Consider the following 20,403-nt stretch of genomic DNA (forward strand, 5'->3'; position numbering starts at 1 on the left):
CTGGAGTATATGAAAAACTCTTATAATTCTAACAATAACTGAAGTAAGGAAATAAACAAATGATTTGAATAGACACAGCTCCAGAGAACATATACAAATGGACAATAAGCATATGAAAAGACACTCAATATCATTAGTCATTAGGGAAATATAAATCAAAATTATGAGATACCACTTCACACTTACTATAATGGCTATAACAAAAAAGAAAAACCATGGACAATAACAAGTATTGGTGTAGATGTGGAGAAATTGGAACACTCATAAATTGCTGATGAGAGTATAAAATTGCTTATCTTCTTTGGAAAATAGTTAGGCAGTTCCTCAAAAAGTCAAACATAGGGTAACCATATGACCCAGCAATTGAAATCCTAGGTATAGACCCAAGAGAATTGAAAACATAAGCTCACGCAAAAACTTGTACACTGATGTTCATATCAACATTATTCATAATAACCAAAAAGTGGAAACAACTTAAATATCAGTCAGCTGATGGATTGATAAAGAAAATGTGGTATATTCATACAATGGAATATTACTCAACCATTAAATCAACTGAAGTACTGATACATGCTACAACGTGGATCAACCTTCAAAACATACTATGTGAAAAAAGCCAGACACAAAAGACAACATATTGTAAAATTGCATTTGTATTTAATGTCCAGAATAGGCAAATATAGAGACAGAGAATAGATGTGTGGTTCTAAGGGGCTGAGAGTAGAGGGAAAGGAAAGTGACTGCTGCCAATGGTTACCAGGTTTCTTTATGACTTGTTGAAGATTTTCTGGAATGAATCATTGATGATGATTGTACAACCTTGTGAATAGACTAAAAGACCACTGAATCATACACTTTAAAAAGGTGAATTTTAGGGTATATTAATTATATCTCAATAATAAAATAAAATAAGGAATAGTGGGAAACTTCCTCGACTTCATAAAGGGCATCTTCAAAAAACCTACAGCTAAAATTATACTTAATGGTGAAAGACTGAATTATTTCCCTCTAAGACTGGAAACAAGGCTAAGATGTTCTCTCTGATCGTCACTCAGCATAGTGCTGGAAGTTCTAACCAGTGCAATGAGTAAAGAAAAGGAAATAAAAGGCATACAGATAGGAAAGGAAGAAATAAAATTCTCTCTATTTGCAGATGACATAATTGTCTATGTAGAACAACCCCAAGGAGTGCACAAAAAAATCTCTTAGAATTAATAAGTGAGTTCAGCAAGGCCATAGGTTACAAGACAAGCATACAAAAACCAATATATTCCTATATGCTGCCAATGAACATACTGACAACAAAATTAAAAATACCATACCATTTAGAATTTCTCAAGAAATTAAATACTTGGGTATAAATCTAGCAAAACATGTAAAAAACTTATATGCTGAAAACTATACAATGCTGAAGAATGAAATCAAAGAAGAGCCATATAAATGTAGAGACATATGCGCTCATGAATTAGAAGAATCAACAAAGATGTCAATTGTCCCCAAATTAATATACAGGTTTAATGAAGTTCCTAGCAAAATTTAAGCAAAATATTTTGTAGACATAGATTATAGGGCTATAGTAATCAATATTGTGTGGTTTTGGAGGAGAGATATACACATACATAAATGGAACAGAAAGGAGAACCAGAAATAGATCCACAAAAAGATGCCCACCTAATTTTTGACAAAAGTGCAAAAGCAATTCAATGGAAGATAGCCTTTTCAACAAATGGTGCTGCAGCAATCAAACATCCATGGGCAAAACAATGAACCCTTTTTCCAGCTTTATGAGGTATAATTGACAAATAAAAATTATATATATTTACAGTGTACAATGTGATATTTTGATATATGTACACATTGTGAAATTATTACCAAAATGAAGCTAATTAACTTATCCATCCTTCACATAGTTACCATTTTTGTGTATATGGTGAGAACATTTAATATGTATTCTCTGAGCAAATTTCAAGTATATAATACAGTATTATTAACTATACTCACCAAGCTGTATATTAGATTTCCAGAGCTTATTCACCCTGCGTAACTGAAACTTTGTACCCTTTGACCAACAGCTCCCCATCCCCTCCCCCAGCCTTTGGTAACCACCATTGTCCTCTCTGCTTCTATGAGTTCAACTTTTTTAGACTCCACATATAAGTAAGACTATGTATTAATAGTATTTGTCTTTCTGTGCCTGGTTTATTTCACTTAGCATAAAGTCTTCCAGATTCATCCATGTGGTCGTAATGACAGGATTTCCTTCTTTTTTTAAGGTCCTTCACTAGTCAACCCATCCATACATTCTGGGTGGGTTGTCTGGTAGTGTGTGCAAACTGGCTTTCTGCTGGCATCCCCAGGCAGGCTGGCCCGGTGCCTGAGTCTGCAAGAGTGGGCCTGGAATCTAAGCCCTGGGGGCAAGCCTGGATCCCGTGTCTGCAGGGGTTGGCTTGAAGCCTGTGTCCATGGGGCTGACCTGGGGCAGGCCTTGAGCCTCAGTCTGTGGGGGCAGCCTGGTTCTGGAGCAGGCCTGGCACCTGGGCCTGTGGGGATGCATCTGGGCCTGGCCTGGCTCTTGGTTGCATGGGGGCAAGCCTGAAGGCTGGGTCCATGGAGGCAGGCCTGGCCCCTGGGGATGCTGAAGCCTGGGGCCATGAGGGGGATAGGGGCGGGTGGTGAAGAGCCTGTTGTCTGGGGCTGCAAGAGGCTTGCCTGGAGCCTGGGTTCTCAGGGACTTACCTGGTACCAGGTTTCACTGGGGTAGTCTGGTGCTTGGGTCCATGGCAAAGTCAGGTGACCATTCATTCTCCTTCCCCTATGTGGAGGGTATCTCTCTCCATGCTGTGCTTTCTGGGTTTGGAAGAAGGGTGACATTGATAAAGTGAAGCTGTCCTTTCTACCCTCTTCAATGTGTCTTTTTAAATTTCTGTACTATATCCAGGTGCTGTAATCTCTCACCTGGATTCCTTAGCTCTTGTGAAGGAATATTTTGCATACCTTCAAATTGTTCACATTGATGTTTCTACGAGGGGATGAGCACTGAAAACTCCTATTCCACCATTTTCTTGATGTGTCCACAAAAATAAACCTTGACATAAGTCTCACACCTTGTACAAAAATTACCTAAAAATGTATCATGGATTTAAATGTATAATGTAAAACTATAAGTCTTTTAGGAAAAAAACAGGAGAAAATCTTCAGGATCTAGGAGTAGACAGTGTTCTTAGACTTGACACCAAAAGCATGATGCATAAAAGAAAAAATTGATGAATTGGACTTCATCTAAATTAAACATTTTGGTGCTCTGAAAGACCATGTTTAGAATATTAAAAGATAAGCTACAGACTGGAAGAAACCACATACCCAGCAAAAGATATTCTATATCTAGAATATATAAAGTACTCTCAAAACTCATTAGTAAAAAACAAAAACAAAAATGATTGAATTAGAAAATGGGTAAAAGATATGAAAAGACATTTCACTGAAGAAGATATACGAATACTCAATAAGCACATGAAAAGCTGTTCAACATTAAGGACAGCCATTGGGAAGTGCAAATTAAAACCAAAAGGAGATATCACTACACACCTAGCAGAATGGCTAAAATAAAAAATAGTGCCAACAACGTTGTAGGCAATGATGCAGATAAATTGGACCATTTTTACATTGTTGTTGAGAAGGCAAAATGGTACCGCCACTTTGAAAAATAGTTTGGCAGTTCTTAAAACTCTAAACATGCAACTACCATGTGACCCAGCAATTGCACTACTGGTCATTTATGCCGGACAAATGAAAACTTGTGTTTACACAAAAAACCTGTACACAAATATTTAGAGTAGCTTTCTTTGTAAAAACCCAAGTGGTAAACAACCCAGATGTCTGGGTTGTTGGGTAAACGGGTAAATGGGTTAACAAACTGTGGTATATACCATGAAATACTATTAATATTAATACTTAGCAATAAAAAGAAACAAACTGTTGATATACGCAACAACCTGGATGGATTACTATAAAATTATGCTGAATGAAAAAAGCCAATCTCGAGAGGTTACATACTTTATGATACCATTTATATAATTTTCTGGAAATGACAAAATTATAGAAATGGAGAATGGCTTAGTGGTTACCAGGAGTGAAGGGGGCATGGGAGGAAAGTGGGTATAACTATGAAAGGGCAACATGAGGGATCTTTGTAGTGATGGAAACTGGTGGGAAACTGGGTAAAGGGTACACTGGATCACTGTGTTATTTCTCACAACTGCATGTGAATGTGTAATTATGTCAAAATTTGAAAGTTTAATTAAGAAAAACTTATCAAAGCAGTCTGAACAGTAAGCACTTGTTCTCACTGTAAAACTTATGACATGGAGCAAGCATCTTTTCTATGCCTTGGTGAATTGTCATGGTCCTTTCAAAGTTTGAATCCATTTCCAACATTTTATCTTTTATGTTTTCAATGTCATGAAATATCTCTAAGAGCTCCTTTAATGTGAAGGGTTTTTAAATTCTTTTTCTGGCATCACTTCTGGAACATCTTCATACTTTTCATCACAATCACTTTCCTCATTTATGTTAATAAGTTTGCCCTCACTAAGTTCCTCTGGTTGTGTATCTAGAGACTTTGGAATGGTGTCCACATTCCCATGATCAACCATTTCTTCTATGACTCCATATACATTGTATTTGAGTTACACTTTCAGTATTCTCACTTTCCATTTCTTTGTTGCATTCTTATCTTTGTTGGCCAATTTTCTCTTTTTCTTACTGATTTTTGTAAAACACTGCTTGGGTTTATCACTGGGCTTCATGGAGTTAGCACAACTACATGCTTTGCTGTCTGTGCATGAAGTGACTAAGAGCTGCACGGTGACCAATCACTGACAAACTTTGGAAGAAGTGACGTGATGGCCACTGGTCATAATGCACATTTGCTATTTATGTAGTTATTTGTGGATTGAAGAGTTAGCAGCAAAGTCTGTACTTTATGCAATTACAGTTAATGTACTGTGGCAACTAAAATTTGAACTGTGTTGTTGGGGGCACTGGTGTTATTTAACCAGTGTAACTGAAATTTGTGCGTATTGGAAGCATGCAAAGTGAGAATGATCCATACATACTCTTTACTTATTGGATTTTACTTTCAAGTGATTGATATATAACATTTCACATATAGTACAAGAACCTTACAATATTACACTTCCATTTCTTCCCTCTTCCCTCCCAGTATTTGTGCTATTTTTGTCACACATTTTATTTTAATATGTGTTACAAATCCACAAAATATTGATTTTTGCCTTAGATAGTTGATTATCTTTAAAGAGATATAAACAATAAGAAGAAAGCTTTATACCCACCCCCATATTTACCATTTAAAGTGCTCTGCTTTCCTTCATATAGATCCATATTTTTTATCTGGTATCAATACCAAAGGACTTCCTTTGACATTTCTTGCAGTACAAGGCTTCTAGTGATGAATTCTTTCAGCTTTTGTGTATCTGAAAAAGTCTTTATTTTGCCTTTGTTTTTGAAAGACATATTTACTGGGTAAAGAAGTCTAGGTTGGTATTGTTTTTCTTTCACTTCCTTAAAGATGTTCTTCCACTGTCTTCTGCCTTGCACTTTTTCTAATAAGAAACCCCCTGTCCTCCATATGTAATGTATTGTTTTTCCCTTTGGCTGCTTTTAGGATTTTCTCCGTCACTGGTTTTAAGCAATTTGATTATTATTAATATGTGCCTTGGTGTCATTTTCTTCATGTTTCTTGTGCTTGGGGTTTGTTGATCTTACTAATTTTTGAATGCTCAGTACTTAGCATACTACCTGATAAGTTGTAGATAAATGAATAAATATTTCCTGAATCCAACTAGATGCTTTTGTAAGGCAAATCAACTATATGAATGCATCGATTAGGATTTTCAAATATTTTAATTAGTTAAACCAAAATCACTGCACCTACAAGCAGCACCTTTTTCTGTGGGCTCTCACTCTCACTCCATCTCCTCCCACCTCCTGCCTTCCACTTTAAGCTCCAGTAAATCTGAATTAGTTTAAGATTTCAACCTGTCATGCTGTTTCATGCTTCTATGCCTTTGCACGTGCTGTTCCTTCTGTTTTTACTTCCTTTGTCTGCCCAGAGAACTACTGTTCATCTTTCAAGACCCAGCTCAGATGGTTCAGCTTCCAAGGAGCTTGAGACTTCCTTGACTCAAGCCTATTTCTTATCTCACCAACCACTCCTTCATCTGAGCACCTCCTTAATTTGTGAATACGTCCACCATTGCATTTATTGCACTCGTCTATCTGAATACTTCTAGCTCTCAGCCCAATTCCAGGCACATTGAGGTGCTCAGCAAATGTTACTGGGATAAATGGGAGTATGGAGAAATTTAAGAAAAGGAATAGAGAAAGTAGGAGAAAGTGATATGAGCCTGAATTCCGTTGTTTTTGAATAAAATTTTTATTGAGGTACATAAACAGAAAAAAATGTCCAAATCTTAAGTATACATTTCCATGATTTTTCACAAAGTAAATGCATCCATGTAACCAGTGCCCACATCAGGAAATAGAACATTACCAAAACCCTGGAAGCCTGCGTTGTACCTTTTCCAGTCACTACCCCACCCCAAAGTAACCATTATTCTGACTTCTAACAGCAGGAATAAATTTGTATAACAACTTCTACATTATAGGCAAGACTGGATCAAAATTTGTTACTTATATAAGATTATTATTACCAATAGCTAAGACCTATTGAACACTATTTACCAAGCACTAATTGCTTTACACATAAGTAACTAATTTATCCTCACAGCCACCCTGTGAAACAGATACTATAATTACTCCTAATTGACCAATGAAGAACCTGGGATAAAGAGAATTTAAGCAGAGGAGGGGACGGGTATTTGTATACACAAGGAGTGCAATGCGCACTACCCGAAGGATGGACATATTTGAAACACGGACTTGTGGGGGGGAACCAAGGGCAACACACGTAACCTAAACATCTGTACCCCATAATATGCTGAAATAAAAAAAAAGAGAATTTAAGCAATTTGTTCAAGGACATGTAGTGGTTAAGTGGTAGAGCTGGTATTTGAACCCAGATAGTCTCCAGAGTTTGTGTGATGCAATGTACAAAACATCATCAAACTATATCTTAGCAAAAATATGACATGTCAGTAGTTTGAAAACTATTACTGTTCATTGCCTGCTGTTGGAAAATGTGAATGTCAGAACAAGATATAGCTGGATACAAAGTCTTCCTGAAACTAATGGTCAGAAGCCCTTTATATGTTAATGCTTTGTAAGAGTTCAGAGCCAGACCTGCCTATGTTCAACCCTAGCTCTACAACTTATTAATCCTATGACTTTAGACAGGTTACTTAACCTCTATGTGCCTCAATTTTCTCAACTGTAAAATATAGGTAACAATAGTACCTACATCATAAGATCATTAGGAACATTAAATGAAACACTCCTGGCACATGGTATGAGCTCCATTGATTCACCCATTCGATAAATAACTGGTGCCTACTGTGTGCCAAGCAGTGTGCTTGGTGCTTAGGGCATATCAGTGAACAAATCAAAGATCCCTGCCCTCTTGGAGCTTATGGTGTAGTGCTGCATGGGGGCAAGGAGTTCAGGGGGTCAGAAGACAGCATAATAGACGATGTTAGGAAATAGCCAGCCTGGACAACATAGCTAGATTGTGTCCTTAAAAAATGGAAATTGTGTCCTTAAAAAATGGAAAAAATGAACCAGGTGTGGTGGCATGCACCTATAGTCCCAGCTACTCAGGAGGATGAGGTGGGAGGGTTGCTTGAGCCCAGGAGTTGGAGGCTGCAGTGAGCTATGATCACACCACTGTACTCTATCTACCCTGGGCAACAGATCGAGACCTCATCTCCAAAGTTAAAAAGAAAAATTAAAAAAAGAAATAGTATTATAAAAAATTAGAGCAGGATAAGGAGTAGTGGTAATGCTGAAGAGGCTGAAAGTTGGCAGTATTAAATGAAAGGGTCAGGATAGGCCTCACTGAGAAGCTAAGATTTGAATAAAGACTCGAGGGGAGGTAAGGAAGTAAGATATGTGGAACAGGTTGAGCAAAGCCCCTAATGGTGGGAGGGTGCCTGGGTATTCTCAGAACAGCAAGGCAACCAGTGCTGTTGGATTGGATCCAGAAAGGGCCAAAGGGGTAGGAAAGGAGGTCAGAGAGGTGGTGTCGGTATGCGTGGGGAGTTAGGGGGTTCTTAGTACAAATCCTGTAGGGCCTTGTAGCCTATTATAAGGACTTTGGCTTTTACTGTAAATCAAACTGAGAGCCTTTGCAGGCTTTTGAGCAGAGTGGTCATATTATTTGGCTTAATATTTTCTCTCTGCATGCTGTGCTAAAATGATGGGTGGGTGTTCTGAGTTGAATTGGGTCCCCCCCAAACGATATGTTTAAGTTCTAACCCCCAATACTTATGGATGTGATCTTATTTAGAAATAGTGTCTTTACAGACATAATTAAGGCGAATTCCTATGGGATTAGGGTGGGCCCTAATTCAACAACTGGTGTCCTTATAAGAGGAAGGAAATTTGGACACACGGAGGGGAGATGGCCATGTGAAGACACACAGACACATACGGAGAACACTATGTGAAGACAGAGGCAGAGATTGGAGCGATGCATCTACAAGCCATGGAAGGCCATTTGCTGGCAACCATCAGAAACTAGGAGAGAAGTTCTCCTTCAGAGCCTCTAGAAGGAATCAATCCCAAACAACCTTGGTTTTGGGCTTCTAAGCCTCCAGAACTGTGAGCAAATAAGTGTCTGTTGCTTTAAGCCACCCAGTTTGTGATACTTTCTTATGGCAGCCCTCAGAAACTAACACAGTGGGCAAGTGTAGAAGCAGTTAGGAGGCTATTGCATTAGTCAAGAGATGAAGAGGGTCAGGGTTGGGGTGGTAATGGTGGAAATGCGGAGAAGCTGTCAGATTCTGGATACATTACGAAGGTACAGCCAACAGAATTCGCTGATGTATAAGATGTGCAGTGTGACAAAAGTTAGCTATCATTATTATTATCTGCATGAATTGTTTAAATATGTATCCACATTTAATATATGCTTATAAATGTATATTTTTCCATTGTCCCAAATATCGCAGGTTTGAGGCTACTCAAACTAGGATCGTTTTCCAGGGCTATCAAAAGAAGCCCATTTTGCTGTGTGATCAAAGAGTAAATCACATTATTTTTCTGAGTCTCAATCTCCTACATGGTAGGCTCCATTCTATGAGTATGTGATTCTATTATTGTCAAGTTCTTTGTTGCCTTAGTATTAGTAAAGTTTCCAGAGAGTAAACCATTTTCTGACTTACATATTTGAAAACCTATCTCCAAGTCTGCATTAGCTTTGAATAACCAAAGTCTGTGTCCTCACTGTTGTTGATTCTCTACCATTTGATACCTCTAGTACAAGACAGAGTGACCAGCTATATTTAAAAAGAGAATTCCAGCAAGATCAAGGTAATCTTTTGTGCCTTTTTTCAGGAATATGGGAATGGAGTGGGGTTGCTTAGTGGGAGTCCGCAACTCTGCTTGAAATAAATGGTTGGAATTCTGGGTGTTGAGATGTCTGACTCCATTTTCCAGAGCATACCCTGAATTATCACCATCTGTGTATGTATATATACATTAATATTTATATTTTAGGGGGGTAATGCATGTGTAATGCAAGATAATAAGGGTAGCAAAAATTTATACAGGATTTACTCTGTGTCAAGCACTAAGGGTTTTAAAAATATCAATTCACTCAATCCTTACAACATTCTCATGAGTTAGGTACAATTATTATTCCCATTTTACAAATGAGGAAACTGAGGCACAGAGCAATTAAGAAAGATTCTTTTACTACATTAATAAGGGATCTTACTTCAAGCAAAAACAAATGGGATCCTTTTAAAATAATTAAAACAAATGATGACATGCAAGGCAATTTGGAGACTCAATATCAAGGAAAGAAGTTTTGTCAGAATCCCACAAACTAATTCTGACAGAGTCCATAATAAAACACACATTGACATTAGGCCCCTTCCTACCTCCAACCCTTGTTGACTTTGGTTCTCTGAGGAGGAAAAAAGGGACTGAGAACTAAGCCTCAAGGCACCTGAATGAAACCTTGCCAGCTCCCGGACACCTGTTAGATCTGGTTCCCAAGAAGTTTTGAAGCTTTGAAATGTATCCCAGTATTGTTCCTAAGTCACTCCCTTGCTAGATCTATGAGTAGATAAATTAGACTGTCACTTTAAAAATGTGCTTAAATCCCCTTTCACTTGAGATCCCAGAGCCAGTATTTCCTTTCACCCTGATGCTTCCTAGAAAATACTAGCTTTCCTACGAATTACTCTTGCTACTATTTCGGACACCCCAGGCCCACTTTTCAGTCCCTCAACCTTGGCCAGGTCCATTGTGGAGATGGAAGTATTAGTATTGGGCAATTGGGCTAATCAAAATAGGACGACATCATTTGTTTATTTAACAAAATACCATGACTGAAATCTATAACATAATGAAAAACGTGGGCTTGTCACCCAACCAGATCCTGGGAGTTGTGAGTAACCTTTGAAGCATGAAGAGAGTACGTTGGGGACCGGTAAAAGGGGACAGTTTCACATTGCCAATAGTGTTGAAGGTGTTGTTCCCCCACCCCATGGGTTTTAAATTCAAACAGTGGCAAATGAGGAAACTATGCGTTAGCTGAGGTACAAGCCCAGTCTCCCATAAGTGCACAGGCAAGGGACAATGCTCTCCTGTCCTAAGGTCCGTAGACCCTTGGTCAGAGGCAGAAATTCTCTCGGCCAGGGGTCAGATCATGCGGATCTGCAAGGGTGTGCGTGGGCAGGAGGGTTCGGATGCAACTCCCACATTATTAGGAACCCTGAACAAACTCAGGTGACCTTCCAGAGCAAACCCTCCACAGTGTCATTTTACTAACAGCAGGGCTAGGGATGAGCCTTATGGCACTCCCTCTCCGGCACCCTACAATCACAGTGTCCAGGTGGCTTTGTGAGTCACCCAGACCCTCCGTAAGAGCCTCTCTGTGGGTGGGGCTGCACTTTCTAGCCCCCTCCCACCCTGACTCAGCTCTCTTCCGAGGCGCTCCTATTTCTTACCGGGCAGAAGCTGCCGCGGTACCCACCCCACCGGGCATGCTCTCACTCCTCGGGCCAGGCTTTGACTGCGGGGCGGGCAGCACCCGGCCCGCGGTGCGCTTCCCCAGTGTCCCGGTCCCTTTAAATCGGGCCCGCCCGCTGCTAGGCAACGGCGCGGCCCGCGCTGGCGCTGCAGTGCAGAGGCTCAGCCCGGGCCGGCCCGGTCGGGTCGCGGTGGCCAGCACCGAACAAGGGGCTGCCGCCCGCCGGTGGTGGCCGGCTTCGGGAAAGAGGGGACAGGGCTCTCCAGACCGCACCCACGCTTCCAGGTATGTCTGCGGAAGGGAAAGCCCGGGCTTCCCTCGGCTCGCCCCTCTTCTTCCCCAGCACCGGGGTCGAAGGGGCGGGGAGCCAGGGTGCAGGTGCCCGCGTCCCCACCTCGACCCCCACTGCAGGTTTTTTCTCTCTTTAGAGCCCCAGGCTGGAGCTGGCGAGCGTTTGGGAGGGAAGGGGACAGGGCGTGGAAGTGAGGGTGTGGAAGGAAGAGTGGGGTCAGGCCTCTCCCACCGCCCGCCAGCGACGGCGGGACTGGGGAGGTAGAAAGTGTCACCTGCAATGGGGGCCGGAGCAGCGCCCCAACTGAAGCCACCTTCTCTCCACTAGAAGCAGCGATTGCAAGAGTTTCAGTTAACCATTTACAGAGAAAACCCCCGAACTATGCATACAAAGATACAGCTTTATAGCAAGAATGTGACTCTCATACTAATAAAGTCTCAGCCTTTGGAGTTAAGGTGACTCCCCCTATCTTTTCTTCTAGAAGGAATAATTTCACACTAATAACAAAGAATCGGGGGTCATAACCGTTCGCAGGGCCCGGTTTTCAATGGTACTTTGCTTCCCCCTCAATAGTTGCTGAACAATAGAGAAGACAATTTGTCCCGTGAAGTGGACACTTGGCCCATATGTCAGGACCCTGAAAGATTAAGGCAAAAATAAGGATGAGTTCCCCTTTTAATGTTTTTTCAAATTAACTGCACTCTGAGGGAGGGAGGGAGGCAAGGCCTAGGCTCCAGCCCTTTGCTAATGTAGCTCTTGGCATGCTCATTAATACTGGCATTGCCTCTAAGCATACTGCTGTCCCTTCCACCAGTGGTGGCTCATTGTTTAATAGGTGCTAAAGATGAGGAGATACTGTGCTGAATAAAATGTCACCGTGATTCGTGTCCCATTTGATATTTGTATTGCTTGGGGAAGGAAGACTTAGTGGCGTAATAGTTGGGAAAATGGGTTGACAACTTAAAAAGAGAAATTACCTGTGTCTGGCATCACATTTCACATAGGCCAAATGACATTCTATCATTCGTAATCTTAATCTACGTCTCAGACATAAACATGGATTTGGGCATTCTGGTTAACTATATTTCCCAATTACGCTGAGGGAAGGGGAATTTTTTTCCCAGTTCAAACTGGAGAAGGAAAGCAACGACATCCAGTAAAAGACCCTGGACCTCAGGAAGTACAAGTACAGTTGTGTTGGCTCATATCTTGTTATGGGTTAGAAGCACAAGTCTCACCCAACATAAATCCTCAACCTTTTAACTAGATTATCAATCTGCATCGTCAGTACACTTTGAAGGAGGCCTCATAAAAATACAAAAGAAAAGTGTCCTGAAGACTTTAGCTAAACCAAATAAGCTCCAAGGGAAAAAGAAAAGTCCTTTCCCTAAAATGTCACCCAAAAAACTTTATAAGCCAGAGGAGCAATTATAAGTATTTTTTTTTAAAAAAAGCCTCAATTAGGGTCAAAGCATTATAGAATTTTTAGGAAGAATATTAAGGATCATTCATTCAACAAATATTTATTGAGGTTTACTGTGTTTCAGGTGACAGGGATACAAAGATGAATAAGATGCCAGGCCATCATAGAATATTGGTGTAACCAAGGTCTGTATGAAATGCTGTAGAAGCACAAGGAAAACTCAAGAGCACCAAGTCATCCTTGCTAATCATCCAACTAGTATTCCTGTATTTCAGAGAAGTTATTGGTGGCTCTGAAAAACAGTGGGGCATTTGGAAAATTCTTGGTAAAGCAATTGGTGATAAAAATGCAAATATATTAGGCTCTAGAAAAGACTACCACTTTTGTGCTTAGATAGACTCAATTTAGCTTCAGAAATTTGGGGACATCAACAACTAACTTATAGGAGTTAGGGCCAATTCTTCCCTGGTGATGGAGATTAAATTAATCTAAGATTGGATGTTTAGGTTCCCCTCTGCTTACTTTAATATACCTGCTTTTTTTTTCAAACTAACTTTTTCTGAGGTCTGATGACTTTGGGCTGGCCACTTTGGAGCACATATCTTTGGAGAAGGGTTAGGTTGGTTAGCCGGCTGGTTTATGATCAAAGAGAGGGTAAGGAAAACCTAAAAATGAACAAAACCCATGGTTTACAGTACACTTTAACAACTGCTTCCATTTCCTCTGTCATTCATTTCTGTTAAGCACCTGTGAAATAGGTACATTTTTTCTATTTTACACATGAAGAATCTGAGGCTCCCAGCAGGTAAATCTTGACGCAGTTCTAAAGTGTGGAGCCAAGATATCTGACTCCTTCAGTCTTTTTTCCCACCATAGTCCATACTCAATTCCTTTCTCAAGGATTTCCCTTTCCTTCTTCCCCACAATTTTGCAGAATAAAACATATTGATCCACCTTAACTTCAGACAGTTCATTTGGGTCCTCATTTTTGTATTCGATGGTTTTCTGCAAGTCAGTCAAAGAGGGCGGAGAATGGGGAAGCTCCCCTAGAGGGGGCAGGTCGGAATCTTCTCCTTTGCAAAGAGGGTAATGATGGCAGTGTTTTGTGCCTGGAAACAGTGGAAGCAGAAAAAAAATATGTTGAGGACCACAGCTTTGAAGTGAGAACAAATTGGACAATTGAGCCAAGAAGCAAAGCTAGTGACTTCCTTTGTAACAGACTTTTTTCCTATTTGGGCTGAACAGTTTTTCTGAGGGTCCGGAGAACTGAACCCATTCAAGAATAAAAGGAGAAAGTGCCTCGTGCTAAGAGGGTCCCTTTGTTTTCACCTTACTGCCTCTGGGCGGTGACTAAAAGCCATGCCCCTAGTTGAGAGCTGCTGAGGGGCTGAGGGTAGTGACAGAAGGTTGCTCAACACGGTTGGAGGTGACCTTTTCCAATCGTCATTCCCGGTTTACAAAGTTTGAGAGGAAAGACTCTCGTGAGGTGGGAAAAAAAGCCTCTGGCATTCTTCCAGAACTGTTTTCCAGTCCCTGACTCCTCCTGACTGGAAGAATAATCACATTTTGCAGGCAGATCTAGATTTATGCAAAGAGATGGTCCTGAAAATTTGAAATCAAATTCTAATGTAAATGGGATAAAGGAACAAAAAAAAAATCTTTGATTTATGTCCTCAAATTTCCCTAAAGCATGTGACTTAAAATATGAATATTTCAGAAAACAAATTAAATTTTACAACCACCTTAATATAAGTATTCTTCCCAGGGCCCCACCTTAAAAATAAAATGGAGATGGTGTTGTGGGTTTCTCCTTTCACAATAAACAGCAGTGTATTATTTTCTGGAGCTATTTGAAGGTAGATATGCATTCACCTAAGATTTTTATGGAACAGTGTACCTAAGCATTTGTAACAAATGATCATCACTCTTTGCTTAGCTCTCAAAATTTATATTATGTTTATCATATTACATTATAAATTCATTTTCAATTTATTTTATGAGTGGTTCCCAAATTCTTTAGGTGAATATAAACCACTTCCATGAGACAAGAGATCCCTTACTCCACGAAAATGTCCTACTACTTTGCCACTGCAAGAAAAAAAAAGTCACCAGAGGATGAATGGTGATGTTTTCTGGGAGACACTAACTAGAACCATTAGAAGTTCATTATTAATTCATGCCAGACACGAATGAATAGATGTCATATTATAGACACCCATGCCAGGGACTTCTAGGGGATTGCTGTCTTAGACCACTGATGTTATTTGTGTCATATGACTTTATATTGTTTTCCTGTCTGTATTCTGACTAGTTTGTATTTTTCATTCCTCTTGGGTCTCCTTCCCCTACCCTTCAGACCTTCAGTATCCAATGTAGTATTGGATAGGCACTTACGATAATAAATGTTCACAACTGACCCGCTAAAAAGGCGTGCTTACACTTTCAGTAATGGCTTCTGGTTTGATTTGCCTTATGCCGCAACAAATTATCTAGTCAAGTTTATTGAGAACAAAATGGCCGCCAGGCCAGGGTAGAGGAGTGTCATTTTTTCAAAGCATATTCCTTGTTCTTGCCAGAGAACACTAATGCCATACTTGTTCTACATAAAAAAACAAGCAGTGCAATTTGCGAAGAGAAAATGAGACTGGCAGCTTTTACCCCCAGTCTGGGCTTTGCCACACTCTGTGACTAGATTTGGGAACAAGCCCTTAAAGGATATCTTGCCAATGAAAGAGAGGGGAAAAAAAGGAGCAGCTCAGGAGACCCCTTGACCCTGTCCTGTGTAAGCCATGGGAGGGAAATTCCAAAAGGCTTTTCAAACCTTTCTCTTTCTGTTCTTTGATATATGACATGCAATTCTCCTTCCCCTCCCCCCTTCATTTTTCCTCTCTCCTTTTGTGGCCCTTTGAAAGATACCTAAGCTCTGAAACTAGTGGGTTGTTTTCTTTCAATTTGTGGAATGAAACTTAGCAGATGAATAAAGAGGAATTTTAGAACAAGCACTGACCTGGGAGACAGGGTCCTCAGTTTTACTACTACAGGCTGTGCAGCTTTGGTCAAGTCACTTAACACCTCTGGGCCTCAGTTATAAAATAAGTGACTCTTCCCAGTTCTGTGAAGAGCATTAGCTTTATAGGGTTCATTGAAAGGAATTTCCTTTCAAATGCCCAGGAAATTGTACAGAAGCTCAGGGAAGAAATGTAGTGAAAATTTAAAAATATATGTGTGCATGCGTGTGTGTATGTGTGTGTGTGTGTGTGTGTGTGTGTGTGTTTCCAAAGATTTATGGGAGAGTTGGACATAGAAGTCACTTTTTCAAGGAGCAAAATTATTAACAAAATGAATTTTGTATTTTAACCTTTATTTATACCCAGACCTTTATCTCACATGTGTCATTATTGCTATCTCCAGGTATAAACGTGGCCTCACTTTACTTGACCCTGTGCTCACCTACTTCCTGATCAATCCCACCAGTGCCCTTCATCCAGAATTAGGTAGGAGGAATAGTAATCTCTCTGCCACTGCTGCCCGATTAGAAGCATTTTTATCATTTACAGAATTGCCCGGTAAAAATTTAACTGCTAAAAAAAAGTGTGACTGGCAGTTAGCATCACGCTCTTTTCTCCTCTCTTCCTTTCCTTTATGATTGCTGTCATAATTCCTACTCATTTGCGTTCATATTTCTAGAGAGAAGGGAAACCAGGATAATGATAATGTTCCCCTTTAAGAATAGATCATAGATGCTTCTGGATGGCGACTAGTAGAATAATAAAAGTGAGAGAGGACTATTCCAAGAGAAAGGAGATGACGCTCCAATGGCAAATACGTACTATGAATTTTAAGTCTGAGTTTATCACTATGGTCTGATTGACTAAACTTCCGTGAAGCTCGGCTCATGGCTTTTGAACTGATCATTTTAACACCTTCACTGAACCCTCATCTCTGAAGAGTTCATTTTAAGAATATTTGTACCTTCACTTTTCCTCAAAGCCAAGTAGTTACCAGTAGGGATGTACCCTTGGGGATAGTAAGTTCCTTCCCTCTTTCGTGGGGGAGGGAGAGAGGCATGTTCAGTACCTGTAGGTATCAAATTTATTCCTTGGTAGCCTGTAGGAAGGAAAATCTGTAATTTAAAATAAACTACTGTTACTAAAAAGAAAAGACTGGACAGATAATACACCAAAAAGTAGTTATCTCAGGACCATGGGATTATGAAGGAGATTCTTTTTGTTTGGGGGCTTCTTTGTATTCTCCAAAATTGCTACAAATAAATCAAATATTAGTTAAGAAATAAACACAACATTTGCCATTTTTCATTACCAGGAGAAAATTATATTTGCGTGCATAGTTAAAATAGATACAGGCATACTTTGATTTTTCTCAGTGGTGATGCTACAAATATATTACAATAAATTGATGTATTAAATGAATAAAGTGACCCTTTCCTCTTCACCATTTAGGGGCAACTTCAGCTTTCATGGCTTCAGATGCCAGTGTCCCTTCAAAAGTTGTTTGAGTTCTTTCTCCCTTCCCTCAGAAGTAGTTACTAATCAAATATTTCAGTGCTTTAGGAAAGGATTCCCTTTGAATAGGGAAGATTCTTTTTGAAACAAAATAATCATCCTCTAATTTTTATAAATTTTGGAAGTTGGTTGTGATTTAGTATGCTCAGTTTTCACCTAAAAACTATACTCAGAGTCAATATCTTGAGAAAAAACACATTTGGTGGTATTAATATTTTGAATTGTTGACATTAGGTTCTCATCATGAAATTGCTGTCAAAACGGATAGAATTCTGTACACTTGGCAGTCTTGCCTAAAAGCAAAGCCCAAGACTGGAATAGCAGGAATTTATAGGTCAAGACAGAAGGGCATTTGGCAGAGTTAGTCATAAGGAAGTCTGCATGGTATATTTTACCAAAAGCATCTCACATTTCATTAAGCCCTGATGTTTTAGTCACTTTAAAGAATGAATAAACAATAGTCCAATCCAAAAGAACTAGAAAAAAATATCAGACACATTGAAAGCACAGGTATTACCAATATTAACCTATTAATTTCAAATCATTTTTGTTATTTTAAAGCAGTCTTTTTTCATGTGTACAGTTGCTTTCTCATAGAATTACTTTATCTACAATAAGTAGCTAAATGTGTCAGTTTACTGGTTATATTTCATAGGATCAAAGAATTTTAAAGCTAGAAGCATCCATAGAGCTTAGCTAGTTCAGCCCTTTCAATTTATAAATGAGGAAACTGAGGCCCAAGTCACCCAGTGAGTTAGAGGGAGAGCCAGCCCTCAAATGTTCAGATTCCTTCACCCGTGAGCCAGCTACCCTAGCTGCCAGTGTAAAGAATGTGCCTTGATTTTAAATTTTGTTTTTCAGGTATTGGAAGAGGTGCCTGAAGAAATGGCTGCTAGAAGAAAACACTGGAAGGAGAATATGTTTACTCCCTTTTTTAGTGCACAGGATGTTCTAGAATGGGCTTCTCAGCCTGAGTCTTCTGAACAAACAACTGTAGATAAGACCAAGAGAATAGAAGGAATTTATAATTTGTCCAGTAGAAAGTTTCAAGAAGAAAATAAATTTAAGAGGAAAGAATATATTTCCCAACTAAATGAAACAGAACAAGAACCAAATTTAAGAGCGAGAAAGGTAAACATTTCAAAGAATGAGGGGGACACAAATTCTGCCTCCTGTGAATCATGTAATGTGGATGTTGCTACAGAAGAAAGCTGTAACAGCACAGAAGATCACTCTACCTGGGGTACAAAGAAATTACTACGACGACAAGACAAAAGGAAGAAATTTACCAAAGGAATGTCTCCGAAACTTCGCCTGAATCTTTTGAATGAAGAACTGGAAGAACTTAATATGAAGTGCAGAAAAATAGAAGAGGAATTTGAAAATGCTGAAAAAGAACTTTTGAACACTAAAAAAGAAGTATCTACAAAACCCCTAAATTTTCAAGAACCAGGGATGGATACTTCAAAGAATGACTGGGAACTTCAAGCTTTAAGAAAGGACCTATCTGAGAAAGCAACAAATGTAAAAAATTTAACTGAAGAGCTCCAGCAAGCCAAAGAAGTCATCCACAAGTTGAATCTAGAAAACAGAGATTTGAAAGAAGCTGTTAGGAAGTTAAAGCATCAAACTGAGGTTGGAAATACACTCCTAAAAGAAGAAATGAAATTGTATTATGAATGTGAAATGGAAAAGATCCTCAGAGAGCTCGATGCCATCAAGAATGAACTGAGAGCTGAGAAGACCCTGCAAGCAAGAAATAACAGAGCCCTGGAATTGCTTAGAAAACACTTTGCTTCGGTGGTAACATCTTCAAGTACCCTTGACTGCTTTGCTGGGGTTTTTTTAAAACTCAAAAAAAAAAAAAAAAGCCTTTCCTCAGGCAAGTTATTGAGCCAAATCAGTGATCATGGTACTTTCTTCGTGCACCACTTAAAATGAATGTAATAGAATATGATTTTCATTTTTGTTGAATCAGAATATCCATAAAACATATAGATTTAACCTCAAGTCTTCTGCTTTCTCTTTTTAATGAAGTTATTGCAAGAGTCCAAATGGAAATGAAGCTCTGGAAATCTCTTTTTTATATATATATTTATATTTATATATATACATATATATATTTCACTCAAAAACACATGGTGGTTCACCAAATCATTTATGAATACAAATCAACAGCCATTTTGCGATCCTGTGAGTAATATTTTCTTGGCACGTGAATATTCTTCCCTCTGTGTTCATTGATGTTAACAATAAAAATCTTGTTTATGTATATAAGCATAGCATACGTCTGTGGGTCTTGTAACTGCCCGTTCAAACTCAATGGGATACCAAAAATGTATCTGCTTTCTTTGGGGTCTAACTTTAATTAGGCACATATAAACATCCCAGGAAAAATGCAGGTTTTTTTTTCTTCCCCCTGCTGTTTTCCCCATGCTTTCTCCTTTGACCTGGCCATGGTTCCCATAGACTAGAAGACGACTTAGAGACATTGCTGTGACCTTTGTTAGAGCCCTGCTTTTGTCAGCGGTGGCTTTTGTGTTTTCTTGTGTTGACCAGCAAGGGGCGTTGTTTACACAGTTCTTCCAAAATTCGACCAGGGGAAAATTTCTGAGCTTCTGTCCGGCTTACATCACAATCTGGTGGGGACCGTGATGAAATGTGTTGAATGTCATCTAGGTAAGCTTTTAGTGAGCTGGCTTGATTAATACCGTAATCCACCCCTGAAAGGGGCCCAGGCAATGACAGTTTGTTTTATACTTACGAAGAGTAAAAATGTACTGCCTCAATCCTTTTGGTGGAAGTGATGGGCCTGTTGATTCTTTTTATTTGTTTGTATCAGTCATCAAGAGTTCTTGTAATTGGAGCTCTGTTTGCATGGTGTTTTTAAGCCCAATGAACCAAATATAATTGCAGACTATGAGGATGGGATGCAACTGTAAAAGTTTAGCTATCTTCCCTAATGGGAAAATCCCCAGACTAGGAGTCT

At 39.5% G+C, this 20,403-nt stretch overlaps 1 protein-coding gene across 1 annotated transcript; it reads left to right on the top strand.

Annotated features, from left to right (window-relative positions):
• The first annotated feature begins 11,160 nt into the window (after nt 1-11,160).
• On the top strand, nt 11,161-19,355 carry CCDC160 (coiled-coil domain containing 160). Its single transcript, XM_012653264.1, has 2 exons — nt 11,161-11,461; nt 18,276-19,355. Exon 2 carries the CDS (start codon nt 18,300-18,302, stop codon nt 19,353-19,355), a length of 1,056 nt encoding a protein of 351 aa, XP_012508718.1. The 5' UTR covers nt 11,161-11,461; nt 18,276-18,299.
• The last annotated feature ends 1,048 nt before the right edge of the window (nt 19,356-20,403 follow it).

Source organism: Propithecus coquereli, unplaced genomic scaffold (genome assembly GCF_000956105.1).
Source record: "Propithecus coquereli isolate 6110/MARCELLA unplaced genomic scaffold, Pcoq_1.0 Scaffold42, whole genome shotgun sequence".
Lineage (NCBI taxonomy): Eukaryota > Metazoa > Chordata > Mammalia > Primates > Indriidae > Propithecus > Propithecus coquereli.